The sequence below is a fragment of the Dermacentor albipictus genome, chromosome 10, assembly GCF_038994185.2.
Source record: "Dermacentor albipictus isolate Rhodes 1998 colony chromosome 10, USDA_Dalb.pri_finalv2, whole genome shotgun sequence".
In the NCBI taxonomy this organism is placed as follows: domain Eukaryota; kingdom Metazoa; phylum Arthropoda; class Arachnida; order Ixodida; family Ixodidae; genus Dermacentor; species Dermacentor albipictus.
In genome coordinates, this window is record NC_091830.1 from 12,562,903 (window position 1) to 12,577,105 (window position 14,203).

At 46.3% G+C, this 14,203-nt stretch overlaps 1 protein-coding gene across 3 annotated transcripts in view; it reads right to left on the reverse strand.

The window, feature by feature from the left end:
- LOC139050756 (embryonic polarity protein dorsal-like) overlaps window positions 1–11,863 on the reverse strand; it is a 28,200-nt gene extending 16,337 nt beyond the window's left edge. Inside the window, exons 1-6 of one of the 3 annotated variants that reach the window (XM_070527470.1) lie at window positions 11,516–11,863; window positions 8,605–8,834; window positions 6,528–6,676; window positions 5,400–5,491; window positions 4,056–4,199; window positions 2,394–2,492 (exon numbers count right to left, since the gene is read on the reverse strand). In XM_070527470.1, coding sequence (XP_070383571.1) covers window positions 2,394–2,492; window positions 4,056–4,199; window positions 5,400–5,491; window positions 6,528–6,676; window positions 8,605–8,814 — 694 coding nt within the window. In that variant the 5' untranslated portion in view covers window positions 8,815–8,834; window positions 11,516–11,863. Of the gene's footprint in view, window positions 1–2,393; window positions 2,493–4,055; window positions 4,200–5,399; window positions 5,492–6,527; window positions 6,677–8,604; window positions 8,835–9,998; window positions 10,127–11,515 lie in introns of those variants that run through there. The other 2 variants (XM_070527471.1, XM_070527469.1) reach the window with 2 other exon arrangements.
- Window positions 11,864–14,203: the final 2,340 nt, after the last annotated feature.

The window sequence follows — 14,203 nt, forward strand, 5'->3', positions numbered from 1 at the left end:
GCTAGCGTCGGCGGCGTGCTTTCTTGAGCGAGGCGACGGTGGCTGTGGTGTGTTTGAACATGTCAACCTGCTAAGCCTTTTCGCAAGTGTTTTTTTTTAATGGCATTCGTTGGTACGAGAGCCACGTGGTCTGCATCCTGGGAGAGCGAGGCTGAGCGCCCGCGGAGCAGTGGCAAGCCTGAAGCGAGTGAGTACGGAAGCCTCGTGGGTGGTCCGAATTTCCTATGTAAATATGTAAATAGCTTCTTCTATCTCTTTGACTCTGATGAAGTCGCGGCTCTGGGAGCCGGGTGGCCGCGGGCCACGGGTGCCACGACGGGCTGACTGGTATTGCGGCCTGGCACCGGGCGCTCCGACACCGTCTGGGACGGTGGGCGCCGTCAACTCGGATGCTGTGTGCACCGAGCGGAGTAGGACCACCTCGCAGAGCTGACGTCTCCTCGCGGCTGCCTGTTTTGCGCCCATTGTGGGTGTTGTTTTTGGATGCCGGTTGTTGTCAGGGTAGCGACACTTTAGGCCTAAGGCTTTACGAAGCTGCCTGTCGCACGTGGAAGGACACAACCTGGTGGACCGTGGCGTTGAGGTGTTGCACTTTGCTTACCTCATTCTAGTTAGCCTCGCACGAATTGAAATTACTCGTTCGACTCAAGAAAGCGAGCTTCGTTCACGTGAACTTAGCATCTGAGTATAGCTGCCCGATCTTTTGCTAGCCGAGTTGAACATCGTACCACGTGGGCGATACGCATGCAGAATTCCTCTCCCTTGCACTACTTTAGTGTTTGCCGAGTGTGTTGAGTTTACGCAGTGTGATTGGAGTCACCCCTGGTTTGCCGTCACCTGCACATCGTCTGCGCTGCTGCCCCGGACTACGATCGAGCCACCCCGGGCGGTGGTGATGCTGTGGCCAGTTCGGCGCGGCGACTTCGGCGGCGGACAAAAGAGCCGGCGGTCACCGACAGCTACTGCGGCTCCCGCCAGCAGGGCGAGTCGGCGCGAGCGGCGCTTGCTCGTACCGACTACTGCGTCGTCGTCTCCGGAGTCCTGGCCTGGGATCGTGCCATCGAGGCTGCAAAGCTGCTGCTGTGACCGGCGGACGCCAGCGGTGTACCCAAGGATGTTATGGACATGTTATGTTATGGACAGCGTGTAGACATTTCTTCGGCGCGGCCATTGTTATATGTACTATCTTGTTCGCGAAGCACGGGTTAATGTTAGACCGTGTCACATGTTTCGCCGGAATATGTAGTGATTTAAGGTTGGGGGGATGTGGGGATGCGCGACCCTCGCGCCTCCCCTGATGTTTTTCCCGCATAGCGCGTCTCCTGTAGTGCGGCTTCGCCGCACATGCGGCGGCCGATGTGGTTGAAGCGCAGTCCGAGAGATGGCGCTAGTATTGCGCGGCTGCGGGGTTACCCTCGGCGGGAGAGGCGAGGCGCGCTCTCTTGGGTTCCAGACAGCGAGCGGGACAGAGGTGCTTGCACGTGCAGCAACCCTCTTTCCCGGCACGTCGGCGCGCGGCGGGGACGTCTCCCGCTAGCGCGCGGCGGCCGATGCATCTGCGAGACCGCCTCGCGTGGCCGCCTTCGAACGCGCCACGATCCGCGTGACTATACACGCGAACGACCAGGCGTTGGGATCCAGCATGGAGCGAACATATTCGCTCACGAGGACGCGGTGAGTCGGACTTCTAGATTTGTCGCGCGCCCATCGGCATGTTTTGTGGATAGCAACTCGGCTAGCAGGCATTGATGTATGAAAGGTGCAATAAATGCCCTTGTGATTGTTTGCACTACTGTGTTGTCGTTCCTTTGTCCCAAGAGTACGGTGTGAGATACCCCACATCAGACCCCACAAACCTTAATAAAACGAAGCTGCAACCAAGGAAAGCTTTTTTCCATTATATCTGATATTCATTTAAAAGAACAAAAATCACACTAACGAATGTGCAAAGAATGCAAAAAAAGTATGTTTAAAACAAGTAATAGTTTTCAAGAAATCGTCACGAAAAGCAATAACTAGCTACTGTAACACAAGCCAAGCCAGATAAAGCCACGCTTTTTCCCAAGATGCGCACCGTCTCCCATTCATTGATGGCAAAAAGTGACCAAAGCATTTTCACTGTGTCTAATGACAACTGTACAAGGAAGCACGTTAAAGTTACTTTTATAAGCCTTTAGGCTTTTTCCTGCTAGCTTGCATGGTATTTTGGGCCACTGCAAACAAAAATTGCCTTTATTACAACCAATGTCGCATAGAATTTTGCATCTTCAATTTCGTTATAGCAATAGAATAGGCACTGAAACAAACCATGAACAACCAAGTTTTAGATTTTTTTTGTTATATCACATTGTTAATTACATCAACCTTTATCTGTGGTGAAACAACACACTGACCTTTCGCGACCTTGTCACAGAGCAGGATCATCTCCAAGCCACCAGACATGGGAGCACATGTGTGGCTAAGCTTCGTGATTGTTAGGTCAGACATAGCCTCTGCAAAAGAGAATTTGAAGAAAGAAAAGAGAAAGTAATTAACAAACACAAGCTTCAACAGCCTTTACTGTAACTTAACCCATTTGTAAACAGCTTGTCAGACACCCGAGTAGTACTCTCATAACTGAGAAGTAGAGCAATGGTCAATGAATTCACGAAACACAGGTAACACAAACAGATGGCACCGTAAGGAGAAGGCTTATCGAGCATATGAAGACACGAAACTTGAATGATTCTGGGAAAAAAAGAAAGGTATCTTTTTCAACAAAGAGGACTTCAATGGGATACCAAAGGGCAATGCTAAATCAGTTCACATTGGCAATATCGCATTTCTAAACCGTATTTTCATTCTGGCAGATGAGGCTTTTTAGTGAAGAAATTAATGCTAAATGACATAAATGCGCTTCACGCCTTTTTATTGTTGCATTTACCATCACACATGACTGTTCCTGGTTACTACCCACATACAATGTTAATTGTGTAGGGCACCAACTGTCGGCTGGTGACAAAGCTGGACAAAGCAGTTTCAAAATTATCATCTCAAGCACGACACATCCGGTCAGGTACACAAGAAGGCTATCAGGCATGCTATCCTGCCGGCACGTGAAGGCATCAGGGAAGTGAAGGTGTTTTTGTCAAGAAAGACATGCGTGTGAATACCGGTGTGACCAAGCAAATACATAAGAACAAGTGCATCTTTACACAAGCACAGCTTGTATAAAGATAGCCTAAAACAAACGGGATGTTGTATAAAGATAGCCTAAAACAAACAGGATGGACCTGTCAAAAAAAATATGTTGTCTTAAGTCAAGAGAGGCTTTGTACCTGGCATGTACACAATCTTTTTTTAGATAGCTGAATCTCTCAACAACAGTGTGGAAAAGAGACACGAGCTAGTTATCGCTTTTCACTGCAGTGCTGCTATGATAAGGCAGCAACAAGCAATCACAACAGCTGTCTTTGCTTTTGTCACCTGTTACGTGTACCTAAGCAAACATACAACACTGGAATGTCTAAAAACTTCATGTGGGAAGACCCATAAACGTGAGAATACACTTTCAGACGGTCTCCCTTGCTTCTCTAAGATATTCAGCCAACAAAGACAAAAATAACTTTGTTCTTTTAAGTTTGTCTTGAGCGCACACCTATTGTAGGGTCCTTATGCACTTTATTAATGATGATTTATCTTTACATGCAGTAAACTGACAGGCAACACACCATCTTTAGATCACAGTGACTTTTTCAGCAACTTTGTAGTTTCCGATTTTGCCTGCTTCAGGAACTTCCTTGCTCCGAGCAGGTAGCCCTCTGGAGTCGTTAAATTTTGCGGAAAATCCAGGAGAGCTGGCAGGTATGCGCATTGTGCACCAGTAACAGTATTTTCCCAGGTGTGCCTTTGATTGCACCATTTCTAAAATCGGATTGCATTACGAACCCGGGTCTAACACTGACGGCTCAGTTATGATCTGTATTAAGTTAAAGATTTCAATCTGCATTAAGGGTTGATCTGCATTAGGATTTTGCAATGATTGGCAACCAGGAGGCCGGGGGGCGGGCACTCACTGCGGTCGTAAATGATGTCCGAGACCACGGGATGAAGGGGAACCGTGAACTTCCCCGGCTGCGAGCCTTCGAGGAACACTTGGAAGCAGAGGCGCACAGCGTTGAGGTCAATACTGGCTGCCTGGTCCTTGTGGGCAAAGCCGTCTGCAATGCAGCAATCGTCTGTGACTCTCCAGAACAGCAGCCCTCCAGAGAACAGGGCCCGTATTCACAAGAAGTTCTTACACCACAACTGTTTCACAGAGCAAGTCATTTGTGAAGTTGGACATGTCATTAGCAAAGGTGGTTGGCTGGCCAACGGTAAACTGCTCTTGCTAACTAAATTCTGCCCCAGAAGTGCAGAATATGGCTGTCACAAGTCTAGCTTAAAGTTCTTTTAGACTAGCCCAAACAATAATTAAAGGTGCAGCTTCCAGCAACATCGTTTCGCAATTTTTTAGCAAACAAAAACCAAGGCTTGGTGTCGTTTTCAACATGACTGTACCACTGTGTTTCAGTTTTTTTTTTTCCAGTAGAAACAGCATGAACAAAACAACATTGGCACTCAAAGTATGCAACCATAATTCGCAAAGCCTACAAAGCACCGCTTGTTTCAGCCTGTTCACTTAATTCAAAGTGCTCGGAAAGCATGTGGTTAGGTTGAAAGCAACTTGGGAATTAGACATGTTCTTTAGACCTTGTACTGCTTCTGCTGCTATATCAAAAAGCAAAGAAATGAAATCTGACCTGGAAAAGTTTACAATCATACAACGGGCAGTGCCCTACTATTTGAAGCTGGATCATGGTATCCTAGAATGCTGAGCTATAGGAGAACATTTTCAGAGGAAGATGATTTATGCATAGTCGTATGTGTAACAGGTGTAGAAACTGCTGAGCATGTCTAATGAGTATGTTGCAGTATCCACTAGCGATAAACGCGGACTGTAGAGACAGATAAGACTAAGTACTGTCATTACTGTCAGTAAATAAGTTGAAGAGACAGTAAGTAAGTGGAAGGGACAGTAGTAGTAAAACACAGCTGGGAATTGGCAGCCCAATATGAAAGGAAAACTGCAAAGAAGAGAACTTTCCATCTTGAATAAGGTAGCTTAGCGTATGGAAGCATTGAAATATTTAGATACATCAGAAAGGTTAAAGAGCAAGCTTAGTGTTATGTGCCAACTCTTTTCAAAGGCTACTCTCACATCATCATCACCATCAAAATTAAAGGGCTGTTCAACAGTTAACTGCTGTTCAACAACGAATTTGTGCATTTCACTAAAACAGGAAAAGCTTCTAGTAGGACAAACCCATATGCAATTGCGTAAGGCTTCTAAACAATCTGTTCAAGCCATGCATACTTACTTCGAAATGGGTCAACACGAATGTTTTCTCGTTGTACCAAGTTCTGTTCAACATCTCGCCTTTTGACACACTGGATCCCAAGGCTTGTAAAGCTGCAAGTCAACAGAAGAACACGGCTTGAACTTCTACAAATGTCAACAAAGACAGCAGAATGTAAGCGTAGCAGAATATAAGCATAGGAAAACACAGACTTAGCTTTCAGAGACAGTTGCCAGTGACGACTGTCTCTGAAACACCTGGTAAGGAATCTGATAGAAAATGGACGACAGAATTTTCACAAATTATTATTTATGATAAAACTTCCATAATTAACTTTTTTGTTCAATGCCTTTAAGGATATATTATAATTTCGAAGCCACAAAGCATAACCATTTACTAGGAACTCTCTGCCTGGCAGCTGTTTCAAGATTTCAGCACAAATACTACATAAAAAAGCATGCAGACATGAGTAGAACGCCAATCTTGTTGCACGACACTGATTTTGTACCTTGATGGATGATTGACATGTTATACTTCTTTTGCTTGTTCTCGCATTGCCCGACACATGAGTATTTATGTATATACACTGGATGCATTCTCAATAAAAATCCAGTTGCGAGTTAGCGCCCGCGTCATGTTTTCACCCTCCTTTGTCCTTTATGTGCAGCCTCTAATCTTCAATATACCTTGCCCAGAATAAGATGACCGCATTTCGGTTAGTAGCGATGTTAAAGATAAGACAGAAGATGGGACAGGGCAAAGAACTGAGGGAGGCAGGAATGAAGCCACCAGTCCTGTATGCTAGCCCTAAATCTGTCATATTGATGAAGTCAAAATGCGTGAATAAGCGCATTCGAGGCTTTTATCATCTATTATCACAAATTCAAATGTCCGCCATTGCTACGAATCTCCATGAGAAATCTTCATTTGACCTTAAATTCATGGTTTTTAATAAATGAAGAAAAGAAGGGGCTGCCACTGAAACACCTGGCACATGTCACCCTGTGTAGTAGAATTGCTTAGAACTAATATCAGGGAATGCAGATTTTGAGGCTAGTTGGTCTGTTGCATTAACTGACATCAGGGAAGACTGACAGTTAACAACCACTGAATGAATGCAAGTGTGGATTGAAAAGAAGTCTAGCTTACGTGCAGGTCATGTCTGGCTTGAGGTGCTGTGTGCAAATCCCATTTTTGCAACCCTCCTTGCCAACGAGGTTATGAGGGTGTACTCGATATGGCTGGTCCTTCGTCACACAGGAGACAACAACCACGGCTGGCTTTTGGATGCCCATCACCTGCGGGAACGGGATGGCACGCACAACAGGTATCAACGCACGTCTACACATTTTGTGTGAACAATCTTGAGCTTACTCGCACTCAAATTTTTGTGGCAACAAAAGGAAAGCTACAGAGGCGAAGCTCCGGCAGTCTCGTTCGTGTTTGTTCAAGCTGGAGAATACAAAACAGTGTAAATATATTGCAAGTTTAAACAGCACAAAAACATGAGGACAAAGGGACACATATACACAGTACCAGCACTGTTTACATGTGCCTTTGTGTCTGTCTTTTCACACTGTTTAAACGTGCAATACATCACACCAACTTGTCCAAATGTAAGTGCTTCTCAGTGTAAACATCCTATTTACAATGGCACTTACATTAAATTAAGACACAAACCACTCACTGTTAAGTTGGAATGTATTATATTTTCACTTTGCTGACTCACATTTCAGCAAACAGAAAACCCCTGCAAGTGGCAAGCTACATTAACTCGGTATCTACTCAGAAAAAAGAAACAGAGAAATCACCGTCGAACTCTGTCGGACTACTTGGAGCAGTAACATGTTTGCAGAAGCTCGGCCCTTGCAACTTTCCCTTTGTACCCACAGAAAATTGTCTGCAGGTATAAAAGGATGCAGATGACTGCAAGGGAGACAAGAACAAACCACTTTGTTTTCTTTCAGCCCATTATCGCTAGAAATTTCACATTATGTCAAACCAAGCCCAATGGTTAGTACTACTGAACTCCACATTTCCTTTAGCACTGGAACCATATCGAAAAGGAGTGAAATAGCTTTAATAAACCGACTCGCACACCTGCTGCACGTGTTTATAAACACACTACAGATAGGTGCACCAACGACGAAGTGACCTGCACAACAAAAAAATGATACTGTCCCAGTTCTATTGCGAACGCTACAGTGTGCAACCTTTACGATAACGCGACACGTATAACATACGATTTCGGAAGCCCCAAGCACTTCACTGTAAAGGCATTCGACTGTATAATGCTTGTTCGTGCATACTGAACCCTGTGCACTAGGGAGGCACCTGCGCATGGCCAGTACGACTGACTCAACAAGTCTTGGAAACTTGCCACTACCATTTGTTCAAACAACATCGCAGACCAAGCTTACACTATGCCATTTGTTTCACAAGATGGCACGCATCATACCTATATCTGTTGCAAAATGTGTTAAAAGACGCTGTTGCCACGGCTTCCAATAATGACTACACATCCAAGCCAGTTCACGGGCAACCAAATTTCACCTTTGATCAATTGGTTACAAATTAGCAGAGTATGCCATTGAAGTTGTCTTGGCAAAGCTAGTAATTCTCTAAAGTTTTTTTTTTTCTTTTTTCGAGCCTTTAAGTGGCCCCTAAGCAAACGACACGCAAGCCTGCTGGTTTGTGGATACTATGCATGGGTCCCAGAACAAGGCTTCCGAAAACTTCAGCATGACAAAATACATCACCAAGCTTGCTTCCAGAATTCTACGTCATTTACGATAAGCGGAAATGGCAGTGCGTCTTTGAGTTTCTTCATCAGAAGTGTAAATTTTCACTAGCTTTTCAAAGGCGTCCACTCGTATATAGAACGTAAAATTTTGAGCGAAAGCGGCTCTACATATGCACCATGTGAAACTGGGGTTTTTACACAATCCAAAATTTCATTGCAGCTGGCCTCGCGGGGATGCTACCCTCTCATTCTAGCTGGCCTTGCACAAAGTGAAATTCTAACTTCCTTGGTTCAACATTCTCCATCGAGGATCTATTCCTTGCACTTACATCAGCAAGCTGGCATTCCTGTACAAAAGGAGCACTAAATTGATGCCTTTTTTGAGTGTAGCCACTATGGTGTCATCCTTTTTTTTATCTATCAGGATCTCTCAGCCTTTGGGAGCCAGAGAGCCGCAACCTTCAAAAGCGGAGATGTGCACACCTTGATGGTGGGGTAGGTCTTGTTCTCGGCGGTGCTACTGACCCCGACGAGAGTGCCCGGGTACCGGCCCTCGCACTGGTACCGGAACCGCAGGGCTCGCGATGCAGGCTGCTCCAGGATAACTACGTGTGGCTGCTGCTGTGGCTGTGGTTGGGCCAGCGGCAGCCGTGCCTGCTGGTCCAGGCTCAGGTAAGTCGGCTCGGCCGCCATGTGCCGCTCTATCACCTCCGCTGCTCCGTGGAGGCAGAAGATGACAACGTCAAGACTTGACACCATTCAGTTGGCAAAAGCTTTCGAAGCAGCCCCGCACAAGCAGAAGGCCCTTCGATCACTTGCACTTCAACCTTTTTTTTTTCTTTTTTTTTTTTTGCTTCTGGCACTTTTTAAAGACACGAGATCTGTGTAACATTACAGCAACATTTCATGTATGTGATTGTGCGCATGCTCGTGTGTGTGATTAATCAACACTAAGAACAAGACAAACAGCATTTGTGAGATTTTACTATTGTTTTGTTTTATGCAACACATATTTTTAACTTCAGAACGGAGAATTCAACACCAAAAAGTGCTTTTCATGTTACAAATGAGTCTCAGCAGAGGGCAGAATCGTTGCAGTCGCCTAATACAGCATGTGCCTGCCAACTAGAATCACACATCTTCACACAAAAACTAAAGCAATGCGAATGACAATGTAGCACAAGGAAAGATGCGTCAATTTGTTAAAACTGCATAAGCTGAATCTTAACAGCAGCTGCAACAGCATGCAACCCAATGAAGCAAATCTGCATGAATTTTTAAAGCACCTCTTCCTAGAGTAAAGCACAGGTGTTATTTGTGGCTAAAGGACAGTGTACTACAGGAAATTAGGTTGTGAGGATCACAGCTATCCGATGATTCTAACAACTGGTGGTCCACTTTTGTCACACTGACAACATCCATACTGTGTGACCACTAGCCACGTCATTTATTTGACAGAACTTATCTAAAGTGAAAATAACTGACCAGTTCAACTAGTCTACTGTCCAATTTCCTACTAGTTCTAATTGATTTCTGATGGTTTTGTGAAGACAATTTTTTTTAACTCTTTTTTTGTAAATGGGAATTGTGCAATAATGCAGCAACACTGCTTGAACACATTCAACTGGACGACATGTACAAATTGGCATAAAATTTTAGCACACAGCCCAGCAGATTACACGGTTGAAGCATACATACCCTTATACATTAGCAACTGACAATCACTGTATGCAGGAATCATTACTGACATTCAGGTTAACAATAACTAGCATGGTGTAACAAGCGAGTGCTCTGCATCTTTACCTGGTTAATCAACAACACTTACGCAAAGCATAACACACTGGTACAAGACGTGGTTAGTGAACAGCAAGCCTTACCTACGTCATCTAGGCTGACGTCTGTTTGCATGTTAGTGAATGGGCTGGCCTCAACTCATGCAAGAGGAAGAAGTGAAGAGGGGGCGGGCGCTCCGAACCCAGGGCCCTGTATGAACCCAGGGAGCGTCACGACCTTTGACATAAAGGGTTCGGGGTATAGAGAGAGAGAGAGAAAGAGAAGGAAAAGACGGAGCAAAAAAAAGGCGCAATGTACTTGACAGTCAGCTAGTCATGCATTTGCGCAGTGAACAAGCCCCCATCTCGCGGTACCATACTGCCGTGTCACAGATTCCGTCAAGTTCAGGGAAAGCTACGGGTCATAGCGCCGCTAATCAGAACCGAGAACAGTGACGAGACATCATCGGTCGTCAGACGCTAATCCTTCCGTTCCCGGATTACGGATACGGATGGATTAGCGGCGCACGGTGTTCGGAACCTTATTTCGCTCACCTGCGACCGCGGTTCTCGTTCCCGATTGGCTGGGGAGATTCGTAACTGTCGCTGTGCTGCGCGGAGTTGGTGAAACGCAAAACGGCGGCTACTCAAACGTCGACTTCACCACTAACGTGTCCCCCACTCCTTCCACGTCGCAGCAGATGCCATCGGCGGTGGGCCTCGGAATACTCTAAAACGCTTTACAATAACAATTCGATTGTAGCTTTCGGTAATAAAGAAATGCTTCCTTCTGCACTTGGTTCCAAGAAATGTTATGCGCGATGCAGCCACGGGCAAACGGTCGCGACGTTTGTTTCGCTACGCTGACGGACAAGCACAAGTGGATAACTGCAAGAAGGACGTGTGAACATTCACACACACACACCTATCTATCGTCGCGAGATATGCGCGCGCGTGTCAACACTGATTACAAGATCGCGCGCCAGTCGTCGCTCTCAATGCAAAACAAAAGCTTCTGCACACAAGAGCAACGGCACGTACGACGGCTTTCTTCCGACTCACATCGACATACAAACTCGAACGCGCCAATACGCTACACCGCGATCAGAACGGTAGCTCATTTTCTTGGCTCGCTATCCACGTTATCGCAACATAAAAAATAACAAATAATTTGGCAACGAAAGCTTCCGCCGTTCTACCGTGCCCAGAACCGGGTACGATTAGCGGATGTCGATATCCGCGTCCGCTCCCGCGCGACATCGCCAAACTGGGCCCTCGCGTCAACACGCTCGTCTCGCACGACGAAGACGACCAGCGAAATCGCCGCCTCGACAAGCGGTGTCAAGGAACTCCCCAAGGCAACAACGCAGTTAATCGGCGACGTTGCGATCCCCGAAGCGCGTGGCGTAAAGCAGAAATAATCCTTCACTGAAAGCGCGCCGATAAAAACGTGCGTTAATACCGCCACTGCTTTCCCCGTCCGAATCGGCAACCTGGACCGCCGAAGGAAGTGGCGTTTATCTGCCGCTATCGCGATAAAGCGGCGTATTAGGCCTAGGCGACTCTTTAGGGAGAAACTTAACACGAGAGAGATGTCCGCTAGCGAGCCCGAAGAAACTTACCCTTTCGATAGTCCGAGTCAGCGATCAAGCCTATCCGCCGCAGTTCGCAAGGGAGACTCCGCGACGGGAAGACGCATTCAGGCGCTGTGTATGACGCGCTTCGGCTGGCCGGCCCCCAAAAACGACTCGTACAAAGCGTCCACTCCGCAACCGATCACGTAACACTGCAGCAAACCGCCATCGTCCACTCAAGGCGCCGCCGAGAACAACTTTTGACTGAATGACTCACGATAATCGCGAAATAATAAACAACACAAACTGGCACGCGACGGATAGTATCGGACAATCCGTCGCCGCGAGTTTTCCAGGAAAACACGTCGCGAGCCTGCCGCCCATTGGTCTGGAGCACCAGAGATCTTTAAATTTGTACCCGGTGTCAAACTTCGCAAAACTCTTGCTCCGTAAATTGACACATAAATTGGTCATAAGTTGTAACTTGCAAACTGTCGCGTCCTCTATCAACAGTTAACAAAACTAAATTTGCATGTATTAAATAAAAAATAAACGTAGTTTTAGATTTTGTTTTTTTTTAAGAGGGCGCAATAGTTTGTTAGATTTCAAACGTAAGACTGGTTGCATGGAGTGTTGTAGTTTTTGTACTAAGAAAGAACAGTCACCTGCCGCTGATTCGCCTCCATGCGGTCAAAATGCGAAACCTTCTCGTAGGAGTGATGTTGTACAAGTTCACGGCCGTGATGACCTTCGCTAGCAAGCGCGAAAGAAGCGTATTTATCCGCATCAGCGTAAAGGGCCGCGCAATAGGGCTTGCCAAGTAATGATGGTAACGTTACCAAGCAACAGCGTGCAACTTGAGCGCCGCCATTTGCATTACCTTCGAAACTGGAAGTGCGCCTCGCTTTGCGCTTACCTGACGTCAATGAATGCACGTTGGTGCGTGCCACACACCCTCACCGCTGCCACTTCCTTGGGTTTTTTCACACTCGGAAGAGGAGGGACGTTCGAAATAAAAATTAGCGAGTCGTCTACCTGCCCTGGCTGGCAAGGAGCGTCTCGCCGCAGATTGGGGATTTCCCTCGTGGAAATAGGCACGGAATACATTATCGGCTTCGTTTAAAAATAGCAGCAGAGTCTAAATCTTGATACCAAGTAACGTCATGCTCTCGCGCGCGCCAGCGTCACTGTTGTAAAAACAGAGCTACGCGTCGGAAAGAACGGTTGGCGCCTAATGGTTAAGTCTTGTAGGAAACCCCGACCCGCACATGGTAACTATTGCACTGGCACGGTTAACCCTTTTCTTTTTTCTCTCCGGTCCTTGATTTCTTTTTTTCTGCACAGGGCTATGTTCATGAAGCTTTCAGCACGTAATGTGGTTCACAGCGACTGGTTGCCACACATATGCATTAATTCCCTCGTAAGATTGGACATCGCTACCTCGTCTAAGGTAACCAGCTGGCGCGGGTAAATTTATTAGCTACGGGGCCGGTCGACTGGAGCGAAAGCGCACGCACATATTTCTAAAAACCAGGGGTCACTTGTCCTCGCCTTCGCCCGTTCCAGTTTCGTACTAACATAGAATGAAGACAGACGGGCGAAATGTCAAGAATAGACCAGCCAGGCCAGTTGGATCAGCATACACGATTGGCTGACATGCTGACGTGTTAGCCAAGCCGCTTCGGCAACCATGGCTGGCTCAAGAATGCTTGCCCTTCACCAAATTACAGACCGTATAACTTGCTCAACCATTCTTGCCACAGCACTCGTGTGAGCAGGCGCTAATATCCCACGGGAGCCCTCGTCGAAGCATAGAGGGAAGGGCGCCAGTGAGTGTGAGCCAATCACAAATTTTCCATCATAAATGTGTATGAGGGAGAGGGGGTGCAATGGTGCCATGATCATTGGGAGTTGCAAATTTGAGGCATGGATTCTAGAGTATTTTTGGGGGCATGAATTTGACTCATGGTTTCTTATGTACGATTATCCATCAGATCAGTGACAAGTAGGAGAAGTTGTGGCAAGGGAGGGGATGTTAGGCAGTCTGGAATAGTGTCACACCTACTGACGTAGCACACAAATTACTCTAGTCCATTTCTGATCCATACCAGAGATCTGGCAACTTTGTACCTATTAAGCCACTCAAAGCAAAGAGTCATAACATTTAACAGATGACTTGCAACAAATGATTGAGGGCCTTGGCTGATAGTAGCAATTATATGTGCAGGAAACTATGATATCAGTTTGATTATTAATGTGCAAGAAACTGTGGTAATGTTCAGTAGGATGGCAAAAGAAGACAAATTCGTGATTGGCAGTCAGCCTTCAGAATCTGCCCAACATGCTTAAGGTCAATTAGACTTGGGGGGCCCGAAACATAAGATCATCTATATAATGAAAATGGGTTGGAGCACATACGGCTGGGCATTACTAAGTCGTGACCAGCAGCTTATCGCCATCCTTGAAAATAAAAGTGCTCAATCATTGCATTCTACTGGCACTAATGTATGGGGCAGACATTTGGGCGTTAACAAAGCTAAGCACTATGTAAAGGGTGATGGAGCGCAAAATGATAGGCTTAGTATAGACAGGAAGACCGTGGTATGGATCAGAGTGCAAATGGGGGTAGCCGATATTTTAGCTAACATTAAGAGGAAAAAATGGAGCTGGGTAAGCCACATAATGTGCAGGATCAACAACCAATGGTGTATTACAGTTACATAATACCAGCCAAGA